General features: G+C 38.6%; 1 protein-coding gene across 1 annotated transcript in view; it reads left to right on the top strand.

The window, feature by feature from the left end:
* LOC129765973 (microtubule-actin cross-linking factor 1, isoforms 1/2/3/4-like) overlaps positions 1-21,836 on the top strand; it is a 229,666-nt gene extending 207,830 nt beyond the window's left edge. Inside the window, exons 31-35 of the mRNA XM_055766432.1 lie at positions 13,157-13,311; positions 13,379-13,675; positions 13,874-13,933; positions 14,095-14,157; positions 20,077-21,836. Coding sequence (XP_055622407.1) covers positions 13,157-13,311; positions 13,379-13,675; positions 13,874-13,933; positions 14,095-14,157; positions 20,077-20,224 — 723 coding nt within the window. The 3' untranslated portion in view covers positions 20,225-21,836. The remainder of the gene's footprint in view (positions 1-13,156; positions 13,312-13,378; positions 13,676-13,873; positions 13,934-14,094; positions 14,158-20,076) is intronic.
* The last annotated feature ends 3,100 nt before the right edge of the window (positions 21,837-24,936 follow it).

The raw sequence follows: 24,936 nt of genomic DNA, 5'->3' as shown, positions 1-24,936 counted from the left end.
CATCATTCGTTTCTTTCTGCAAAAAAATGGATTCTCTTCCTCATCAATCATTCGTTCGGATGGACGAGAGCACTATATATTTCTGGTTTTTTTTTCGCTACTCAATGTAAATGGTAGTTGTCTGGTTGTCGGTTCATTAATAGTACAAGAAACATTTGTGTTTGTGGTGTGGAGAAGACGTTGACACAGGAACGTAACGTTTGTGTGGACAGGCAGTCAACACTCTGGAAGATGGTCTGCATTCTTGGTTTATACAATGGCAATGGGAATGTTTCGAGGGATTATTTCTCTCGAAAACAGGTAATAGTTCAATCTGACAGTCTCGCAGGAACTGGTGTGCTCTCACTGAAGGAATGTACACGTATATTCCTATAGCGATCGCTAACTAAAAAGACCCACGACAAAAGATAAATTCAAAAAGATATTACGAACATAAATCATACTATGAAATTGATTCCTATCACACAATTCGAGTCAAGCAGAGTTTTACTCGTTAGCTCTATTTAGCTATCATGGATATCGAGTAAAACGGTTGGAACGTCCAAGTGAAAACTATCAATGCATCTATCACAATTTTTCGATCAATTTGTTTTGTTTGTTGCATCCCTAATACAGTAAAGCACCGATTATTTGCGAAAGAGAATTCCACAGCAATATTTGATTTTTTTATCAAATGAGGAAAATGCAATAGATCGTTGAAAATTACTGGCGGGTAATCATACTCGTAAATTGTAATTCCAAATACCTTCCCGAAATGGTCATGGATTATCTGATCATTGATGTAAACAACATAGCGCTCATGCGTAATTTTCTAGCTGAAATATATTTTTACCCTGTGCGCATCCCATTTTATTCTTTTATTGTGTTATCCGCAGTGCCCTTGCCACTCTATTTCGCGGATAATCGGAGTTCTACTGTATTTCGCTTTGTGAAACACTCTTAGAACGTTTTAGAATATGCAATTCGCGACACACTGATTGCAACAAGAGTATCGATCAGAATGAATCGAATATCGTAAAATGAAATTTCGTTCGATACGATATTGATTGCGAACGAATCGGACACCCGATGTGAATTGTATAATAGGACCCATAGACATTGAGATGGTTATCAATCAATCCTCATCCATTTCAATTTTTTGAAAATACTACGATTTTGTAGCGAATTGTTCTATGTTTTGAATTCATTTTTAGGTGCACTTCCACATGCGATTTCGCAATGAAAGTTCAATACATTAAGTATTATTAAGTTTTTGATAGTGATAGTGAAAAATCTCTTCTAACGACCAATGAATACGTATACACCTCAATTCATCTGTTTGTATTGGTATCATCAGCAGCGAGCGATGTTCTCTTACTTTTTACATTTGCACAGAGAGAATACTTTGACCGGCAATATGGAATTGAAATGAGTGCTCCCAGTACTCTCGAAGCATTCCTTATATGGCTTACCGTGAGCAGACTGTGGAACTAGTGATCCCCGATTTTTTAAATTAATCGTTCATCAGCTAATCGAACACATTTCAGCTGTTTGTTATTCGATACGATTAATCGACCCAAATAATCGATTAATCGATTTATCGTCACACTGAGCGAAATTAGAAAAGCACCTTGCAAAATCGTGATTTTTGTGGGACTGTAATTTCATGTCAAATGAGCACATAGAAAAAAAAAGTATACATAATTTGAAAGCAACAAGTTTCTAGTATTAGAATCTACTAGTTACCCTAATGTGTATATGTGTAATGAACATAATTGGAGATGCTATTCCAAGTAATTGTGGGTTATAACAAAATGTTAGCAACCAAACCAATAACGAATTCGATTGGCTCAGTCATTCAGCTTCCATTCAGCGTCTCAAAAAAACATTCCAGCAAAACCCTTCACTACAAAGATATGATTGAATGAGTGAAAAATTATCCATTCGTTTTTGATAGTGGAGTTTAATATGCCGTTATGGAAAATTAAAAAATAAACTATGCAAGAGACTTTTATTGCTTTGACGAAAAAAAAACTTGAATTTTCCATAGCGATCTGAAAAAAAATATTAAAAAACATGTTGTTTTTTGTTGTGTGTTGTCTACTGTAACTTTGCTGATATATCGCAATAATAAAACTCACAAAACTGCTTATTGACACCATTACTATTCAGCCATTCCATACCAAACCGATATAGTAATTCTCAGAATTTCGTGAAAAGTGGTAATTTGATTTCTAATTGGAAAACATTAGCAGAATACCTTTCTAAATCATATTTCGGACACTCTTTAAAAATAACTTGAAATGTTTAATGCCCTGATGATATAATTAAGGGATTACTCTAAAGAAATAATTGTGATATTAATGTTATAGTTACACCATCAGGGCATCCAACGTTTCACGTTATTTTTAAAGAGTTTCCGTTTTTCCCATTTTTTTCCCCAGAAATGACTTTTTACAAAATTCATAACTTTTGAACTATCGTACCGATTCAAATGATCGACATATCAAATTAAAGTCAATTACCTGGAAAAAAATATTACACTTGAAGAAAAAAAGGAATTTGTTTTTCGTAATTATTGATTGTATTTGTTTTTTATAGTTTACATGGTTTCGGGACTATGGGCGCTATATATTTTCTTATATTTTTTTTCTTGAAAGCTGAGGATTTTTTTACATAACATATCCAAAAATCAGAGATGTGTTCATTTTAGTTTTTAAGTTATGGTTTTTCAAAGTTAACCGATGGTCCGAAAAATCATTTTTCCCTTTCTCCAAAAGTGACTTTTTACAAAAACTAATAACTTTTGAACTACTGGTCCGATTCAGATAAGCGACATATTCAATTTGTTAACTAGGGAATCCAAGTTTCCTCTAGTTATTGGTTTTGAAAATATTTGGTCTGGCTCCTCACTGGAGCCACCAAATGTTATCCGAGGGAAGCTTTTCTCTAGATTTGTGAAATTTTGCCTTTCGACTCTCTTATTGGCTAAAGTCCCTAAAGCGTACAAATCCCAACTAGGGCAGCCACTAACTCTTCGTGATCCGACGGTTCCAGAATGGTCCGTCCGATGCGAAGCAAGTTGTCTGCTTTCCGGTTTGGGATTTATTTTCCTTTATATTTACCTAGAACTCCTTCCCTGTTAGGAGTTCAGCTGGCGATGGTGGTTTCGGATTTAGAACTTGCGCGTTGATTGATTATAGAGCGTAACTTTATCGAGTCGCTAGCATGCGATCTTGTTGCTTTACTAATTTGAGCTAACTTACTGGGGAAGAATTCTGACTATATATACATGAAATTCTTGCCCATACTTAATCTATGAGAAAGAGAAAAGATCTTGATTTCCTACTCAGATAACCGAAGCTGCATCGGTTGTATACCTGCCTATTTGCCAGCGTGGGATTTTTCCCATCCGCGTTTTTCCTCTATTCTTATATTTCATCCGCGTAGGGTCCCAAATAAACATTGCATAATGTGTCCTATTCTTCCTTTGCTCTTCGCGCTCATTCCATGCGCGAGAACTAAACATACAATTCTATCAACTCTCGGGTGGCCCATACAGTGCTCTCGCCTTGGGGCTTATCTAACTCTATTCTTTTATATCGCCTAGCGCACTATCGCTTAGCGTTCTATTTTATTTGCCCAATTCTTGCTTGGGTCTTGTTTGCTATAAATTCTGGCGCGCTTATCTTTGGAGCTATATCAAATTCTGTTTGTTTGGAACAAACACGTGGTTCTCCCGCTGGCATTGATTACATTAGTTTCTTTTCATTATTTTTCAAATGCGCTTGTTTGATTAGTTTATTTACGCTTGTTTGAACTCAAATTTCCGGCCCTGCTATCTAAGCTGGGTCCGTAACAGAATTGGATTCTAGTCGCCCAGTAATATTGAACGAGGACTGAGACATGTTAACTTTGAAATATCACAACTAAAAAAAAACACATTTCTGATTTTTGGATATGTTATGTAGAAAAAATCTCAGCTTTCAATAAAAGATATAAAAAAATATAGCATCCCTGGTCCCGAGACCATGTAAATTATAAAAATCAAATAAATCAATAAACAAGAATGTAAAATCATTTTTTGCAAGTGTAATATTTTTCCAAAAAGGCCTGATAGTTGGCTTTAATTTGATATGTCGATCATCTGAATCGGTCAAATCGGAAAAAGTTATGTAAAAATACGGGTGACATTTTCCTCTTTCAAATTGATTAGGATTTTTAAATAGAATTTTAAAAACAGGCATATTAGGGTAACTATAGGGTTTGTAGAAAAATAATAACATTTTAACCATATTATTATAATGTTTATACTATACTTTTTTATCAATTTATAGTACGGATGGTTTGTACTGCTTTTTTGCGAAACCCATATAATATGACTTTGGCATGTTTATTGTTGTAAATCAAATTAAGAATAAACATTGCTAGATCATGTAAAAGTTGACTACAAATTGTGGGAGAACGATACTACAATCCAGAAAACGAGACGAGCAATTCGTCTCGTCTCGTCTCGGCTTCAGTCACTGTCGAGACGAGCAAAATATCCCATTCCAGTACACGAGATTCATTGAAATGTTTTATTTGGTAAACTGGACAGACTTCAGTCAGTTTTTCTCGGTATGATCAGTGATGTCAGATGAGAAGACATGTTTTTGTTTTGAGAAAAATAACAAACAATTTTAAAATTGATCAATCGATACTCTTTCCTCAGTGCCAAAATATTAAAAAAAACATAACAAAAAGGAATAAGTTTCATTTTGCTTTCATTGATATTTTTCCTCGAGCATATAGTTTCATCACTCAGATGTTTTGTTATTATGGATTTATTGGGGGCAATGTTTGTTCACCTAATCAACGATTTATCAAAAAAAGTTTTTAATCTATATATATGTATTTCCAATAAAGTATTTGTTTTGAATTACTCATTTTCGTTCAATATGTGAAGACCCTTTTCGTGCCGTGTTAATATATTCAAAACAGTCATCTAGCATCCCTGGATATGAGTTCAATGTTTACATTTGGTTTTGTTGTTTGGAAGAGGCCCATTTGAAAATCTGTAAAATCTAGCAATTACTGAACTGAATTTGAAGGTTGCAGTTGAAAACATACATTGCTTATGCAATACTGGTTTAGCCGTGAAACAATTTTTGAAGATAAAGGCGAAGCAGAAGAATACCGATGCTTTCAATCAAAAAGGTGAACAAACACATCAAACAAACTAGACGATTCGACTGATTCATCGACGAGCGCGGCCAAACGGTCGCCGAACCAGACGAGCTACTCGTCTGTTTTTAGTCGAGCTCGGCTTCTGGAATATGAAAACAAACGAGACGAGCACTCGTCTGATCGTCTCGTTTTCTGGAATAGGGTCCTATGTTTGATCTACATTTTATAATTTATCCGCCATTTAGGCCTCACAAGAAGCCCAGAAACGTCGCGTTGGGCAATGAACACTAAAGGTATGTAAAAAAAATCTGAAAACCCCTGCTCTGGGGGCTCACCCATAAGGTCAAAATTTTTCATTTTCGGTCAAAATTTTTTTTTTTCTAAATGATACCAGATCTCGACGTTTCATGCATTTTCAAGCCATTTGGCATCGAAAAAAATTACTCCCCCCTTGGAAGATTTTCGAGGATCAAACGAGGAAATCAAAACTTTGAGCACTTTGAGGCACCCCTAAATCATGTCCGATGGAGCTGAAACTTTGCACAGGTCATTTTTTGGGCCAATAAACAAAAAGTACATGGTCAGTTATTGAAATTTTACATGACCATTTCCGCTGCCACCCTAATGTTCATGTTCGAGTAATATGAAATGTATGCTGCTGCTGGGCAACACGACTTAAGTCCCGACATCGTATAGAAATTTCACAGTTTTCTGCTCTCTTACCAGCAAATTAACCTCCATCTTCTTAGAAAAAATACTGAACTGCTCCCCGAGCGTCTACTCTTGGGCGAAACATTTAAAAAAGTTTTTTTACCGTGTTTGAGGTGTCCATAGGAAGGAGATTCTAGAGATGTCATTTTTGGAAATCTGAGAATTGTTTACATAACATAGTCAAAATTTCAGGAATATTTTTTCTTTTCGGTTTTGGGATTTATGATAAGTTCTACGAATATACACATTTGAAAATACTGGTAGCGTTTAAATCGCCAAAAAGATTTCAGATCTTCCCACAACAAATAAAGGTATTTGAATAACCTTTCTAGGAAAAATTGCAAATTGCGCCCAGATGTCTTTCGAAAATTATGGACTCTATTATGTAAATCGAGTCGATACAACTTTGCTCGTCAGCTCAATTTAGCCATGATGCTATGATACCGAACAGAGGTGGTAGCATTGACCGAGTAAAAGCTATAGGAGCAGCTGTCATAATTTGACAAGTAGTCTGATTTGCTTGTTATTCCAATTTGGTTTGATTTGCATCCCTAAAATTTGCTTCCAGAAACGCTGCATATTGCAACACATGAAGTTCGAGCAAGAACTCGACTCGATAACATTCTGTCGATCTACTAAATACGAAATTTTACTCGATGTAATAGTGTTAACGATGTTCGATCCGATTTAGATAATAGGGATTTATGATTTTATTTACGTTCCACGACGCTTGGACGCACAGCGAAAAGCCGTATAAGGAATCAATTATTCTAATACAAATTCATACAAATTTAATCGGATCGGCTCCAAATATCGAAAATATGTAACATGGTTTATCATTCAAAATGCATACAGGTCGGACTCGTTTATATATAATCGCAATTTCACTTTCAACGTTAATTTTCGAATCCAATGCATAATCGAATTACAAAAAAGCTATTTTTCTATTAATGTTTGACATTCCTACATTAATGAAAAAATTGTTTTCTTGAGATTCGATTATGTATAGGATTTGAAAATAATGGTCGACTATATATAATCGAGTACGACCTGTATTATCTTTTCATTTTATTTGTACATAAAATAATAACAGACTTCAAAAACCAGCAATAATCTATAAACAAAAATGAAACAACTTCATGTTACATAAAATATGTGTATGCATTAGGGTGCCAATGAAAATGGTCATCTCGAGTTTCAAAAAGTTATCCCATAAAAAATGTTCACCACCTCGAAAAAACACCCCATGCCAAATTTCAGCTCAATCGGACTCAAGGGAGAGTGGCGCAAAGCGGTCAAAGTTTGAGTTTTTTGAAAATCGAAAAATCACTCGAGGGAGAAATAAAGGAAATCGGGGTTTTCGAATTTTTGACGTAGGACTACGTCTTTCATTTCTATACCTGAGTGTAAAATCAAAGGTTCGGAAACGAAAGCGTTACGCCGTAGACCGAGATTTTGAGCGCTAATAGCTCTTGAACAACTGAACGAAATGGTATGATAAACACTTCATTCGAAAGATAAAATGTCTACGCGTCATATACTTGTTACTTTTTGATCCAAAAACTTGTTTCAATAGCCTTAAAATTGCTTTCAAAACAGGCTATTGAAATCACCAATCAGTATATAAGCGAGCGTCGCTCGGAAATCCACTCAGTTATAATTGAACACCGATTGGAGCATGTTGTCGCTGTTGTGGTGAAGCTAACTTCCTTCATCATGAAAGCGCTGATGAACGGCGTCACCAAGAGCCTGTTTGTGCACCTAAGGCCAGAAGGGAATCCATCAAGAGGAGAGTGATGCCACGGTTCCGCTTGAAACATTGGAGCAGCCACACACACACATACACGCGCGGAACTATCGTTGCTATCATCGTTGCTGAAAAATAATCTGCCAGTTCCCCTGGGAGTTGAAAAATACATTCATGCGGAAGAGTTTATTTTAATGTTTTCTATCCATATAACGCTGCAACGAAATACATTTGGTTTTGTGATTTTTCAATCAATCGCAATTAACAGGAAAGCTTCTGAATGTTATTTTTCCCCATCAGTGGAAAATTTTCGTATCCAATATTGGATGCATAACATGAAAAACGGAAAATGTTTCACATCGCGAAAATCAAGTCATTTTCGAGCGATTATTTGCTTTCTAATCATATAATGCTGCGACCAAATACATTTCGTTTTGGATTTTTGAATCAAGTGTGATCAACGTAAGACCACGTCTTTCGGCAATTTATAAGAGGTGCAATGAATCTTTAGGAATTTCCGCTCTACGCACACTGACAAACGATGTTTACTCAACAATTTCTCAAACGAGAAATGGGTGTTGTGAGAAAGGATTAGCGAACGCAAAAACGACAACGGGAGAAAGAGATGTTTGGAGGTTGAAGGAAATTGGCAGAAAACTTCTTCATTTTATCTTTCGAATAATGTGATTCATACCACTTCGTTTTGCCAGAAAGAGATTATTAATGCTCAAAGGAGGAATCGAGTCCTTTGAGGAAATTACCCAGCGCAAATTAAAGTCGACTATCGATTGCGGCATTCGTACACAAATAACTTTATAATGCAGTTTCATCAAAGTGATTTCTTCGGATATGTTCACTACATCATGTCATGTATTTCATATTCTTCACTATCCATATCCATGGCACCTATCGGTATCGAATTATCATCGACACCACGATTTTCGCTAAATGCTCCTATCAGTTCGGCCTGTAAAAAACTTTTCTGAACTCTAATCCATCAAATTTGGGGTCCTGAAAAGGGCCGTTGATTATATGCTAAGCTAGTATAGCACGCTCTCCTCGGATACGATGGACCAGCTGGATGTCCTTGGGCATGATGTGACGCGTTTTGCATGGATAGCACACAAATTGGTATCTTAGAATAGGCCTCCTGCAGCGTCATAACCGCGGAACTTTGGAAGCGCAAGTCGGTTTTGAAGTCCTGAGCACGAACCAATTGCTGCAAAGGTAGCTTGCGGATAAGCAATTCGGTTGACTTCTGATAGCGACGAATTTCACGCAAAGTTCCTGGTCGATAGCGATGTGGCTTCTTCACCTATTTTGCGGCTGGTGCGCTTATCCGAGCTGCTTTCGTGGAGCTTTACCACCGAAAGACTAACGAGCTGTCTGCTTGGTCCCAAATAAACGGATCCTCACGGTGCGAGAGTAGAGTAAGAAATGAACGAAAGCAAAGGAAGCTTCATTTTATAAACCATAAAAGTATAGAATGTAAACCCCACCCTCTTTATTATATAAGCTTACTGTATACTTACTTCGATGTTATTCGTTTCTCTCTCAGGGTAAGCAACGAGTATTATGCGTCATATATTAGCTTAGCATATAATCAACGGCCCTTTTCAGGGCTCCAAATTTGATGGATTAGAGTTCAGAAAAGTTTTTTACAGGCCAAACTGAAAGGAGTATTTTCGTTTGGATGCCATACAGCATCGAGAAAATTCCGGAAAGATCTAATCGTTGCTGAAAATTAATCTGCCAGTTCCCTGGCAATTGAAAAATACATTCATGCGAAAGAGTTTATATTATAAAAATTTTAAAACCAAATACATTTGATTTTATAATTTTTCAATCAAGTGTAATTAGCTGGAAAGCTTCTGAAGATTATTCTTTCCCATCAGTAAGATATTTTCGTATCCAGTATTGTATGCGCGCGTAACGGAAAATGTTTCGTATCGCAAAATTATATAATTTTCAATCGATTATTGCTCAGTCGCCGAAATTTTCATACTCAGAGAGTTCATTCCCCTCTAGTTTGCGTAAACCACACCTTCTCTCGATTCAATCACACACGAAAAGCATACTTAAGCGATATTCTGGTGGTGAAACCCATTCATTTTTCGTGGGGACATCGACAAGACAACATCGTTACTGAACGAGCTGAACGACGAGGGATCGAGGGATTCATTACCTGGCCTGACCTGACCTGAAATGCAATCAGTTTGTTTTAACTGTGAGGGAGCGCAGAAAAGCCGATCGATCAGAAGGAGAAGAGAAGGTGACCGAGAGAGTATCAGCATCGAAAAACGATTGCCCGGGAAGACATCGAGGCAGCCGCCACACACATACACACATACACGCGCGCAACTCTTTTCGTTTGCTGGTTATCGAGAAGAAACCTGGAAAAAAGTGATCGTTGCTGAAAAATAATCTGCCAGTTCCCCTTGGAATTAAAAATTACATTCAAGCGAGTTTCTTTTAATGTTTTCTATCCATATAATACTACGACCACATACATTTGGTTTTGTGATTTGTCAATCAAGTGCAGTTAGCAGGAAAGCTTCTGAAGATTATTCTTCAGAACAAGTTTTTTTGTATTCAATATTGGATGCATAAAACCTTGAGCCTCCAACGTAACGCTCTCGTTTTCGAAGTCCCCCAAATATTCATTTATTCATTCATTCAGAATGGATTTAGATTCAACTTCAAACAAATAATCTCTAAATCAACGATAGTCCTACCCTTGCGGTTATACAATAGATATAACCCACTTCCTGTTTTTTTGTCAAAGGTCTTAAAATGACATGAAACGTCAAGATCTAGTGTCATCTCGAAAAAAAATTTTTTGTTAAAAATCGACACTCTGGAACTTAGTTTTTTCGGCATGCGAAACGAAAAGTATTGGGTGCCAATAAAAATAGTTATCTCGATTTTTCTTTCGGAACCTGCTACTAAATGTTGATTGCATAATAATATACTCTATGCAAAATATTAGCTCATTCGTTAAAATTTTAGTTTTTTTTTAAACGAAACGTCACCAAAAATCGAGGTTTTAAAAACAAATGTTTATGCCAAATGTCTTAAAATTGCATTACTCGACGAGATTTACAGTTATCTCGATTTTTTTTTGTCAAAAATAATGTTTTTTTTTGCGCTTGGTCGTTTCTCCGTCTGAAAAATCGATTTTTGAAAAAATAATTCCTGAGATAACTGTGAATCACAACGTGTCATGCAATTTTAAAACATTTGGCATAATTTTAAAAAAAACCCTATTTCCCCCCTTGGCTGATTTTTCGATTTTCAAAAAAACTCAAACTTTGACCGCTTTGCACCACTCTCTCTTAAGTCCGATTGAGCTGAAATTTGGCATAGGGTGTTTTTCGAGGTGGTGAACATTTTGTGTAGGGCAACTATTTGAAATTTCAGGGTCGATTTTTTACCATACATTCATTGGCACCCTAGTATACATACATACATATTTTTTTTTAAAATGACTTTAATCTAAAGACGATGAAGAAATAGTAACCTGCAGATCACTGTCGGTATAATATTTCGCTGGTAAGAATGGGCCTGGCCTAAAAAATTGTCCAACGTTGCTTGACTTGCCTTCTTGTCTATTTCGTTCTTCAGTGATTTATAACAGCTAATGACTGAGTCCATTCCTCGAGAAACTTTAGCGCTTCGTTCGAGGATCGTTTTCAAGGATTATGTTTACTCCTTGTTCGAAATAGGAAAGGCTTTCCACAATTTTTTCTATGTTAACTGTTTGGATACACCTGGCTCAGTCTATTCATGGCGGGTCTTGCAATTGAATGAGTTCTTCTTATGAAAGGGATTCTCTATCAGCTTCAAGTAGATCACGCACATCACGTTCGCTCAAACTTTCAAAGCCGAGATCATGTGCTAAAAATGTTTTGTCTAATTTCAGAAAGGAATTTAACAGAAAAAAAGGAAGGAAATTATCAGTACTATTTACACATTCTGGTGATATTTTTCCAAACATGATTCATTGTTGTTAATTTTTATTCCATCCATGATTCACTGATGCTGTCAACAGCATTCTTGATATTATAATTTTTCCAAAAGGTTTTAATAGAAGATTTACCATCGGTTTCCCTTATAAGTTGTCGGAAGTTGACGTTCATAAACAAGAGGAAATAGAAAAGAGTTTCCATCGAGATTGCGCTTGCGCAAGATTGACGACATGTAGATGTATCGACATCGACAATTTTTTTGCCGTTATAGCGAAACATTTTAGGCCGTAAATCGAAAACGTGCCTTAATTGAAGAGGGCCGTTATGACGAAATGCCGTATAAAAAGCGGCCGTATAGCGAGGTATAGGTGTAGCATTAAATATCTAGCCATAGTTCCACGAAGCTTTGACGGTAAAATCCATCTCTGTAAGCGAGTAAAATGTGTTCAATGTTGTACGTTTTGATGTTTGATGTCCCACACAGCTTTTGAGCTGGCTAAAAGCTATCGTCTTACGCGTGTCATCGCTTTCATCCAATCCTTACTCAAGAACCCTTCCCCATCAATTGGATAATATGGTATGTACTTTCCCGTGAATTGTAGTGATTTTTTTTGTCGTGTCGTGTGATTCCTGCCCTCATTTGTTGTACCTTTTCTCTAGTGTGGTTTTGCATTTAAAATTATCTCGTAGTTGCTACAACAACTGAGGCTAGTTCAAGCATTATCGTTTCATTGTTTTGTTTGCATGTGAATTTTTGTCATTTTTTGTTTTGTTTTGAATGCATCAACAAGGCCCAAACAAGTGTTTTTTGTTTCTGTGTGTAAAACAAAGCTCAGCGTTAACATCAACAGCAGGATCCCCAAAACAACGATAAATTCAGCGCAGGCGTTTGAATTCCCAAACTCTTTCACCACTACCAGGCGATGTTGTTAATAAACAGATTGTTCGAATCGAATCCAAAATCTGCGATCAAGCGGAAAAAAACAAAGAGTTTAAAAAAAAGCCATTCCCTGCTCCAAGGTTCCGGCATTCCTGAGTCGAGGATGCTTTGAAAATAGTGTTATAATTTCCCTCCCCCCAAATCATCATCCTTCCAGCCGACGAACATTTGGCGGAGTTGATGCCAATTTTCGAGCAACTGCGCGCCCAAGGTAACTTGCCTTGTACATATCCGCTACATGTGACCTCCAGTGGGACCGCCTTCATACGCGGTGGATCCCGTTCTACTCCGCTCAGTCCACATGCCCCACATTGCCATCCCTCAACGCATTGGGTAAGTTGTTTTTTTTCTTCGTTTCACGCTACATTCTATTTCCGCCCCCTATTTCCGGCGTTTCACATCATGTGCGATGTTTTTTTCCTCGTCTCGCCCACGGCGATGATTTGTTTTTGTAATTGTCGGTTTTCATCAATGTGGTCTAAAAGTTCGCTGGTCTTGTATGCGATTTCGGTTTGAGTCTGCGGTGCGGTGAAACCTAGTGAAGACGCAATCCCTGACCCTGACCGTTTGCTATAATTGGACTGTGATTTGAAGCGATTCGTTTGTAATATTTCCTTCCGTTTTGTGTATGTGGAAATCTAGGTACGAGAGCGTTCGTCGAAATCGATTTCGATGTCGCGACCGTCCCGCTCATCACTGTCGGCCTCTACGCCTGACTCTCTCAGCGACAACGAAGGCAGCGTGGGAACGCCAGGACGTTTCCAGACGCCCAGCCGTAAAACTTCAGTGCCAATCAGGTTAGATTATACGCGTCAAGCTTTACATTCAACAATTGTAACAAACTTCCTTTCACTTTGGACACAGATCTCAGATGACACCGGTCGGTTCGAGAACCAATTCCAGACCCAGTTCAAGGCCGGCAAGCCGTGCCGGTTCGAAGCCACCGTCCCGTCACGGGTCGACACTGTCGTTGGATAGCACGGATGACGCCACCCCCTCTAGGATTCCAACCCGTCGTATTACCACCACCAATACTTCGACTCCGCGACCATCGCGATTGTCGGTTGGATCAACTACGATGTCACGAACTGCGACCACCACCACCACCAATGGTGTCTCTTCGAGGACAGCATCGGGTGCAGCTTCGCCAGCACCAACAAGGTAACTTTTGTCCACGATTTGCATCACGATAGTATTCGAACGCTAAATCTCAATATAACAACGCTATTAATGAGCTAAGAAATTTGCGCCCTAATTTACACACTTTACACATACATTTTTGTTTGCATCCGTTTCACACTCTCGATTAACCGCTCTAATCAGATTAATCCTAACAATGCGCTTTCTAACAATTTCTAGAAACGGTGGCATGAGCCGGTCATCAAGCATACCAACACTAATAGGAGTACCGAGCAGCAGGTAAATATCGCACTCCACTCGAAAAAAAACCTCATTCCGTCCCCATTGACGCGCATTCAGGACACAAACCCTTTCCTTGCATTCATATGTGTATTCGGTCAGCGGAAGCTGCCACTCGAGGAGCTCTAATTCTAAAATTTAATCCATTTTCCGCCAACTAGCCAACGCTCTCGGATACCAGTGAGACAATCGTCAAACGTGTCAAACTCTTCTTCAGCCACGGGGTAATAATTTAGTCAGGAAAAATTGCTTTGCTAACGCAGAACACATATCCTTTGTAGCTTTTTCGATTCCCCCGTTTGCTGTTCATGTTTTTTGTTTCAACATTATCGTTTCAGTCCTACAACGTGTTGTAGATAGCGGTAGTGTTGCGCTTAGTAAATATTTCTTTGAGTGAATTATTTTTGAATCGTTGTGATTCCCTTAGTTGATACAATGTTTGCTAATTATTAGTTTTTGTTTTCCTGATGTGATAGTATTTGTGTTTTTCATTGTACATCTTTCCCTCGAGTTTGTATTCCATTAGTTTTTAATATCATTCGTGTCAATCTAATATGAAAATCAAATCTAGAACTCAAGCATTGCTGAATATCATAGAAAAAATCGCTCATTGCTCGATCGCTTGTGATTCTCATCGACCGTTGAAGTTTGTTGAATAGACACTCTCTTGAATCACTCTGATCACCGATAAGTTTTATACATCCTTTATTTAGCCGTGAAAACTAGTCACATTCAAGAAAGAGGAAATTGGGGACAGAAGCCGATTTTTTTGGCTCTGGGAAATATCACTGTATTCACTCATTGCATGAAGATTATTTTGGAACTGAATCAGATCGGCTTGTTTGCTCTGTAGCTTCGAGTTTACTGAATTCTAATGCTCAAAAATATTTGTGAGCACAGAAAAGTTTTGATCTTGTTCTTATGTTTCGAATACGGATAAATACGTTGACTTTGGACAACCAGCACACGGCAGTGCAGAAAAGTAGAACCTTGTGGTGGCATGGATTTATTTCTTTGTACAGTTTCTTGAATAGTATCTACAGTTTAAAATTGTGAAAACAGTGAAAACCATATCATTTCCATCACCCATAACACGCAATCGTTTTTCGTCAGTGAATTCTCGTAAAGCATCCTTGAGCGTTCCTTTGCCTTCAGAGTTTTCTGTAGGTTGCAAATTTTGCCTTGAAACATCACAAATTATCACTATTGAATGAGTTTTAGGATCAGGTGCCTTTGCGATTCTGCGATTTACAAGTTGGTCAGACGTTCACCAAATTGTTTCAGAACATCACACACAGTTGATTTGAGATAACTTTTTCGAGCGCGCAGGATTGATTCATCGATTCATATATGCTTATACCGTAACGTCTCGATTATATCACGCTCAAAAAAAATTCGCGTGATAAAATTTATTTTATTTATTTGCATGCTGAATATTTGCCATGGAAATTACCAAAGTCTTTGTGCGCGTAATTGTAGTAAACTTGAAGAGGTTCGAAACATCTTGCTGAATTCGAAAATGGAAATTGCGTGTTTCACGGAATCTTGGTTAAATTATAAGATCAGCGATCGTAGTATCAGCGTCTCTGGTTACACCGTCGTGAGGAATGACAGAACATATAAGCGCGGCGGAGGCATCACTGTTTACCATATGGATCATCTAAACTGTCTCTAGAGTTTTCGGCACGATGCTCACTGAGGATTCGACGGACAAAACTGAAAAATGTCTAGCGTTGGAACTTCGAGTAGAAGCTATCAAGATCTTGCTAATGGTCATCTACAATCCTCCGGAAAACGACTGTTCGTCTTTCTTGGCGGAGAAGTTGGCCGATTTCGCCGTATGCTAAGAAAACATTTTTCTAATGGAAGACTTTAATACAGATCTGATGCGGCCTAGTAACTAACGAACGATTTTCGAATCATCGCTCCGTACCTTTTCACTGTCATCCGTTATCGACGAACCAACATTCTTTCGTGGTGGAGGGTGCTCGCAGCTTGATCTCTTTCTAACCAACAACAACACAAAGGTTTTGCAATTTGGACAGGTCAGCTTTCCAGGGCTGTCTCAGCACGATTTAATTTATGCGTCAATGGATTTTGACGTCTTGCGGCCTTCCACTCCGCGTACTTATCGAGACTATGTAAATTTTAATGCGCATGTTTTGGAACACGAAACTCTGTCCATTCCCTGGATCCAATTCTACGCGATAGAATGCCCATCCGATTCCATGGAATTCTTCAACGCTCACATCAAAAAAGTACACGATGTGTGTATTCCTCTTCCTGTTCCAGTTCCTGTCGTCGACGGTACAATCCGTGGTTTTCTGATAGTATACATCAGTTCCTGCTTGAACGTGACTTGGCGTACAAAGATTGGTTGCAAGCACATTCACATTTGAAGGACGTCAAGCGGCAGAGGTACAAGATGTTGAGAAATCGTGCCAACACGAAAATTACTCAAGCTATACGGCAGTACCTAAATCGTTTTTTAGACAACAGAATACCGTCGAAAACCTTGTGGCAGTGGATAAGGAGTGTTGGAGTAGGCAAGGACAAACAGTCGCAGCCTTGTGCTTTCGATCCAGATTATGTAAATCGTACACTCGCTGCAAACTGTACGAGCAAAACCTATCGAGAAGCAACACCTTTGAGACTAGCACCAATATCGTTGTACAACTTTTCTTTTCGACCTGTGCGCTACTGGGAAGTCGTGAATGCCATCTGGGATATTAAGTCGAACGCCGTGGGGATGGACGGTTTGCCAATTAACTTCTTGAAGATCATCCTACCATTAGTTGTGCAACATATCATATATTTATTTAATATAGGGTTGGGGAAAACGAAATGTCGTATTTCTGATCGAAATTTGACGCTTAATTTAACATACTTAAAATTATCCAATTCAAGTCAAATATGCGCCGTTTTGTTCGCAAACTTATTGCCATTTAGAAGACAACTTCATTAGTCCCCCCTTCCCCCCTCCACGACGATTGGCCTACCAGTACGGGGTGTATCTTCGACAACCACTACACCAGAACGAGATCGATCAAACCAATGCTGTGCTGTGCGAATCGTTACAGTATCGGGTCCAAAAAGTGCACGAATTTTTTCGGCCGTCTTCGTTGCAGTTTTACAGTTTCACGCAGGTAGTGAAAACGTAAAATATGGCGAATTTCTTGCTTGGTGGACTCCATCTTTGACGCGCTATAACTTGAGACTGAAAAGGACAATCACAACACTGTCAAAACGACACTTGTAGCACAGATTTTCGTCTTTAAATCAGGGGTTAGACATCAATTGAATACAGGCTACCCAAAATCAAAATCAATATGGCGTCATTTGTTTACCAACATACCATTTGCGAGGATTGAAATCGTTGAAATCACGGAAATTGCGCTGCTTTATTTCTAACTGCATAAGCGATTTTCATATTTCGGTTTCACATGGAGGTGTTCACATTCAACATGGAGTTTAAAGTTAGCCACTATTTGACTATATAGCCGGACCGAGTTGTAAACAACAGTAATTGTCAGAACCAAAATGTCAGTAAACCGCAGCAATATTGGGTACACTGGCAATATGAGGGATTTGACGTTTTAGTCATACCCCTGCTTTAAATAGCCGTATAGTATGACCCGATGCGATAAGTACAACCCATGATATGTTTAAGTGTTGCCATATATTGACAATATACGACATTTCTTTTTCCCCAACCCTATATGTTTATCAGGAGTTCCACTTTCCTTGATCCCTGGAAACACGCGAAGGTTTTGCCACTGAAGAAAAAAGCGCATTTGAACGACATCTCCAATCTGTGACCTATTAAAGGGTGTGTCACATCAAATTGCATCACGGAAAAAACGCTGTAGAAATTCGCCCAGTAGACCGATCCTTTTGAAAATTTTAGACAGTAAAATAAAAACTATTAAACAACTTTTGGCATTTTCTTTTTATTCATACTTCGAGCCCAAGCCCGTATGCTCGCACCTTCCTCTTTACCCCGTCCATAAGGTTCTGTACAACGTCAGGTTGTAGTATTTTTTTTAACAGAAATCCATTTTCTCTTGAAGTCCGCCTTCGATTTGACAACTTTTGGGTTCTTCCGGAGGACCTGCTTCATAATCGCCCAATATTTCTCTATTGGGCGAAGCTCCGGCGCGTTGGGCGGGTTCATTTCCTTTGGCACGAAGGTGACCCCGTTGGCTTCGTACCACTCCAACACGTCCTTTGAATAGTGGCACGAAGCGAGATCCGGCCAGAAGATGGTCGGGCCCTCGTGCTGCTTCAATAGTGGTAGTAAGCGCTTCTGTAGGCACCCCTTAAGGTAAACCTGCCCGTTTACCGTGCCGGTCATCACGAAGGGGGCGCTCCGCTTTCCGCAAGAGCAGATCGCTTGCCACACCATGTACTTTTTGGAAAACTTGGATAGTTTCTGCTTGCGAATCTCCTCCGGAACGCTGAATTTGTCCTCTGCGGAGAAGAACAACAGGCCCGGCAGCTGACGAAAGTCCGCTTTGACGTAGGTTTCGTCGTCCATTACCAGGCAATGCGGCTTCGTCAGCATTTCGGTGTACAGCTTCCGGGCTCGCGTCTTCCCCACCATGTTTTGCCTTTCGTCGCGGTTAGGAGCCTTCTGAACCTTGTATGTACGCAGGCCCTCCCGCTGCTTGCTCCGCTGGACGAATGAACTTGACAAATTCAGCTTATTGACGACATCCCGGACCGAACTTCTCGGATCACGTCTAAACTGCTTAACTACGCGCTTGTGATCTTTTTCACTGACGGAGCATCCATTTTTGCCGTTCTTCACCTTCCGGTCGATGGTTAGGTTCTCGAAGTATCGTTTTAGTACTCTGCTGACCGTGGATTGGACGATTCCCAGCATCTTACCGATGTCCCGATGTGACAACTCCGGATTCTCGAAATGAGTGCACAGGATTAATTCACGACGCTCTTTTTCGTTCGACGACATTTTTCCAAATTTACGAAAAATTGACATTGAAGCATGGCCAACGTGATCTATACACTCTTATCTGATTATAAGCGAAAGCTGAAGATATAATTCCTAAAAATTAAATTTCTACAGCGTTTTTTCCGTGATGCAATTTGATGTGACACACCCTTTAGCATATTATGCTTGTTGTCAAAGGCGTTCGAGAAGCTTCTCAAACACCAAATGACCAACTACATAGATGAAAATGACTTACTGACTGACTGTCAGGCCGGTTTTCGTAAAGGACAAAGCATCAAAACCGCAGTTCTACGAGTGTACGACGTTTTAGGAACCATCGTCGATAAAAAAGGTGCTGGTATACTATTATTGCTTGACTTTTCTTTTTTTTTATACTATTCCACATGGTAAATTGCTTAACAAATTAATTTCCCAGTTTAACTTCTCTTCTACTGCCGTAAAACTGGTGAAATCATACCTGCGTGAAAGAAGGCAGACAATTTTCCGTGGTGATCGTTGTTCAAGCAGTGTCGAAGTGTCGTCAGGAGTTCCTCAGGGCTCAGTTCTCGGTCTCGGCGAAAATAATATCATTTCAAATCACATTCGAATGCCCTTCACAGCAAATATTCCATTTGAATATGGCTTTTTAACTGGTCCAAGGACCAGTTGAGGTTCGTTAAACCAGGACCAGTTAGCGAACGAATTGATTTTCAACGTGGTTCGGATACAGGACATGCATTAAATTTAGTTTACATTCTTTAAGAGTTATGGAGTTTGAGCATACATTTTTGCCTTTTCATCGTGTTAGATCGACATAGCAATTATGGAATTCGAAAAGCCCATCAACTTATTGGAACTGATAACATAAACGATGGAACAGCAAAATATATTAATGATCGTCATCGCAACCGAAACGGCACTGTTCTAACACCGTGTTCATAATAACTGGAAGTCCCAGTACCTACGACACTACGCGAATCGCCTTCGATTCGCTACTAAGAGCACTTCATCGATACACCATCTGATTTAGAGTTCCCTTTTTTTGCTAATTAGTTATTGTCTGTCGAATCTTTTGCTTTTGATTGTTTTATTCTCTAGATCAGTTGATTCCCTAAATGCATGCTTCTCCCCTTCTTTGTTTATAAAGCCTTCAAAAACTAACCTTTCTATCCCTTCCTTCCATGTGGTCTAGGAAAACGAGTGGAGCATCTACCCCGTCCGGAATGCAGACCCCACGGCGGACTTCGGTCGAACCCCAGACGCCAGGCAGCACTGCCCGGCCGGACCGTAGCTCGCGCGGCACAACGCCCATCGAAAGACGTGCTCCGTTCAGACTGTAGGACTGCTGTCCCGCTTCCGAAGACGAACGAACGTCGAACGAAACTCGAAATTTTACTAACCCCTCCCTGGTTGATAGTAATCAACTGCGCAGCAGCAGCTGGAGAAGAACACTGATGAAGGTAATTTAAATGAGAGAGCGATAAGAAGAATACGCCGTATTCCGTGATGGGTACCTCGGTAGTGACCCATTCGAAAAAAGTCGTTGTCTATATTACTAATCAGTTCAAAGCATATTTCGTTTTGGTTTTTTTTTGTTTACGCTAAAATTTGCTTTTCTTCGCCCGGAGAAGAACTATAACTGCGGTACTAATCAATGATGATTAGGTTTCAAGAGGAGAGAGGAATGTGTGTGTGTGTATGCGACACGAGAGTAGTGAAAGTTTGTTTTTTAATTCTTTTAGAAAAGAAAACCAGTGAAGTGAAGTGAAGTAGTAGTCCCGCAATCGAACAGAATTAGCTAAGATGTAGATGGAATCTAAAGCTGTACATATTTTAGGATAGAAACAGAATTCAAGATGTAAAAAGTTGTTTTGAGAACGATAGGAAAGAAAATCGAAGAGAGAGTTTGTAGTTAATTGTTTGTTTGTCTTCTTCAGAAATGGATTCGTATTTCTCGGTAATATCTGCAATCTGTACCTTGTGGGACTTTGAAAGGACTAGTTTTTTCTGCTATTTCAGGTGGAATCGGACCAACGATTGCAGAGAATCGCCAGCCCTCCAATTGTTGTTCTAATTTCAAATCGAAAAACGTGTGAGAATTATGGTTAACATTAGTTCAAGCGGGTTGGAAGTGAGTCGCATGTGTTTGCGTGACTGAATGATTCAAATGTTATTTTTGTTTTCTATTTATATTTATTATTTATGCATTCTTTACTATGCAAGTAGGATTTCTCTTCTAGAATTTTTTTGTAAGGCCTTGTTTTATTCGCTCTAAAGAAGGAGGATCGCCAGCCTCCTTCGGAGGACCGAATTGAAACCCAGAGATCATATTATTTTCATATTGCATTTGCCAAACACCAATCCAAGAGAAACGCTTCCGAGAAAAGATTCCCTCAAGCTAATTTTGAAGTGCGCGATGACGGAGAGAAATCGCCAGTTTTCTCCGTTTTTCGCCCCATTTTTTTTCTACGCGACCGTTTCTCGCGAGAGATTCGAAAATTTTGCGTTTGCATGAAGTACTTGCCTTGAGTCCGAGCTTCGAAGTACAGAGAAATGCCGAAATAGTAAGAGAGTAGGAATAAATTGTTTAAGCAGTTATTAATTCATTAACTACAAAAAAAGTCATTTAGGTTTTGTAAGGCCACAATATTATTAGTAGCGTATTGCGAATAATCAGAATAACCAATAAGAGCAAATGCTAAGCTGTTTTTGTAATTGAAATTTAAAAGTTTTTTTTATACAAAAAAGAAAAAAAGGAAGCAAAAAAAATGTCATGAAAATGGAATAATTCCTAGAATAATATGGACATGAGGACAGATAACTACTACTAGCTTACAAATTAACTTCACCAATTACTCAGCTATAGCGGTTACAATTTTTAATACATGTGATTCAAAATTAACACAAGAGAAAATCTCATAAAAATAATAAACAAAAAAATGAATAATCCAACATTGCGCTGTCAATGGTAATTTGATCCGAAATCCATGCATCACGCTCTCAATTTGTTCATTAAATTTGTGAGATATGTACAGAAGTTTAGCAGATTAAGGAGTGTATCGAAAAGTATTCTAAAACATTCAAAAATCAAAATAAAACTGAAAACGTTCTGAAAGCGTTTACAAAAGTGAATTTTATTAAAGAATATTAAGTTTACATAGCAATGAAATGAAAAAATCATGCTTATTGCTGATTTTTAAAAAAATGATCGAACCTTAGATTTAACTCCACTCATCAAATTCTGCACAGTAGTCTTTGTCCACTTTCTGGACGCTACAGACCAATTCTTCTTGAACTCTGACATATTTTGAGACACTGTACCTTCCTTCATGAACTTGACCTTGACAATTGCTCAGTAACGTTCAATTGGCCGCAGCTGGGGACAGTTAGGTGGGTTGAGGTCTTTTTTGACGAACATGATGTTGTTTTCCGAATACCATTGTAAAGCAGATTTGGCATGTGCCGATGCCGAATCCGGCCAGAATAGAGGAGAAACCTCGTGATTTCTATAAAGTGGAAGCAATCTCTTCTTTAAGTATTATTCCCCATAAATTTGAGCATTTTTAGTCTCTTTTATGAAAAAAGTTGACGAACGCATGCCACACGTGCAAATGGTTTGCCAAACGAGCACTTTTTGGCCGAATTTTTCCATCGCAACAGTCATATCCGCTAAAGGTACATTCTCTCCAATCGATTTGGTAGAAAATTGAGATCCCGGCAGCAGCGTTCTGGAATCTTCTTTGGCGTATGTTTCGTCATTCATGAGAATGCACTGATTGGGTTTGTTCAAAATACGCTCATATAGCTTTCGAGCTCGTGTTTTAGCGCGATCTTGCTGCTCCGGTATTTGTTTGGTCACTTTTTGCTTTTTATAGGTCTTTAGACCATGTTTCTGTTTAATCCGCTGAATCATCCCAATACTGGTTTTGATCTTTTTGGCCAAATCACAAATAGATGCAGACCTGTTCTTCTGAACATAATTTACAACTTTTCGGTCCAATTCGGCATTATTTGGTCCGGGGTTTCGTCCACTTCTGCTGAGATCCTCGAAAGAACACTCATAACCGAATATTGCGGCGATTCCTTTAACACTTTCTGGACAAATTTTGATTTTTTGTTGTTGCTATTTTATGGTGTGTAATACTCTTTTCGGTGCACCAATTGGGCAGAATTTTCTTTTTAGTTTCGAAGTCAATCCGCGACATTTCGAAAACAATTTTATGACCGCGACTAAATGACTTGTATTTCGATTTTTGACGTGTAAAGAAAGCGTGCTCTGATTACACGACAAGAAAAATTATAGCAGGTTGTGTCCAAGACACGACCACATTGTTGACGTAGAACTACGCTGTAGTTTAATTCAAGTCGTTTGTTTATAACTGCGGATATTATTTTATAATGCTACGCAAATTTTGAAATAACCATTCTACCAGTTTGGTCGCCCTGAAATGTTTTTTTTTATTGTAGAATCATTTGACGATAATTGTTTGATGGTTCATTCTTGTGCTCGCAGAACAATACATGCTCGAGATAATCACAGCTGTCATCCTTAGTTTTGCTACTGGCAAGCAAAACCAAATCACATACAAAATTCCAGAACGACATTTACTTTACATTACTAAATAAGCGAAATAAACTCTATCTGCATGCGAACCCAAAAACATTAATGACTTATTATAACTTATTGAATAACTTGGTATTCCCCAAATATTTTTTTGGTGCACAACCCTAATACTTGCTCCACCATAGCGTCAGTTCAATGCATTGATGCAATGTCAAAGGCACCAACGAAGCCTTCATGATAACAGTAAACAAACAATGTTAACTGCTTGGAAAATGGCGGAATATTTGTCTCACCAGAGTTTCATTACTAATGCCCTAGCGTAAATAATTCACTCCCGCTATCTCCCCTCCTTGTTTATATATATTATTGCAAATGAGGTTTCAGCGTAGCGAAGATGCACTATTTTTACGTACGGGTTATGAAGCACGCACGTACGCACACAAATATTCATATATCGATGGCTTGAAGCAACTATATATACACACACTCATCTCTGTTTCGCGCTCTTCTCAACAGAAACCTTTCTGTTAATATTGCCAGTTAAAAACAGCTTAGCTGTCATCCTTTGTGGAGAAAGTTTTCCTACCGTCATGCGAAACCAAATCACTGACAATATCCAGAACATTTATTTTCCTGGTGTGCTGACGATAGCCTATCTTGATGATTCCCCACACAATTATGAAGTTCAAAACATTAATTCAATGGCGTCGGTTTGGTGCAATGATTGCAATGCCAGAGACATCAACGAGTGAGTAATTTGGTCGCGTCCACAGCTCAGTCCGAAACGAAGACATGTGATGGCGCAAAACAAGGAAGAACAAGCGATGTTCATTGTTTCGTATCTAAAACGATACTGAAAGTTTGCCTTTCTTTCCTTTCCTTGTTGAATTGAAGAGACTTTAAACTTCTTCAGTTCATTCGTCTCTAACCTTCAAAAAGGCCCTTAGTAAACTCTACTCTTTCCTCATATCCTCCTTCACCACCCCCATTGCCTTGAGAAAACCATTCGATCCATGCTCATCGATAAGTTGCTCGTTAGTGACAGCTCTGTTCGGGAAAGCACTCAAATGGACAGAACAAATGTATGAGGAAATAGGAATGCTTCCAATTTTGATCAATTTAAACCATATACAGACTATGGGATTGTAATGTATAGCATATCAAACAAATCTTGGGGAATTTCCGATTCGTTTGGTATGTAAATCGAACAAAATCAAACAAATCTTGGGGAATTTCCGATTCGTTTGGTATGTAAATCGTTCACGGCAAAAATAGTTATTTACGTTAACTTTATTTCATAAAAACGTGACCTGCTTTCTGATTTGGCACCCTTAATGAAAGACGTAGTAGCCAAGTGATAGACATCTGTTAAAGACAGAAGCCATAATTTTATATAAGTTGTTACTAAGATGTTTCAACTCAATGTTAAATATACTATCGAAGACGGAGGCCTTCATATTCTTCAACGAGCGCACAACTGATATCACC

The sequence above is a fragment of the Toxorhynchites rutilus genome, chromosome 2, assembly GCF_029784135.1.
Source record: "Toxorhynchites rutilus septentrionalis strain SRP chromosome 2, ASM2978413v1, whole genome shotgun sequence".
In the NCBI taxonomy this organism is placed as follows: domain Eukaryota; kingdom Metazoa; phylum Arthropoda; class Insecta; order Diptera; family Culicidae; genus Toxorhynchites; species Toxorhynchites rutilus.
The sequence above is the reverse complement of the archived record's forward strand: the minus strand, read 5'-3'. Positions and strand labels throughout refer to the sequence as shown.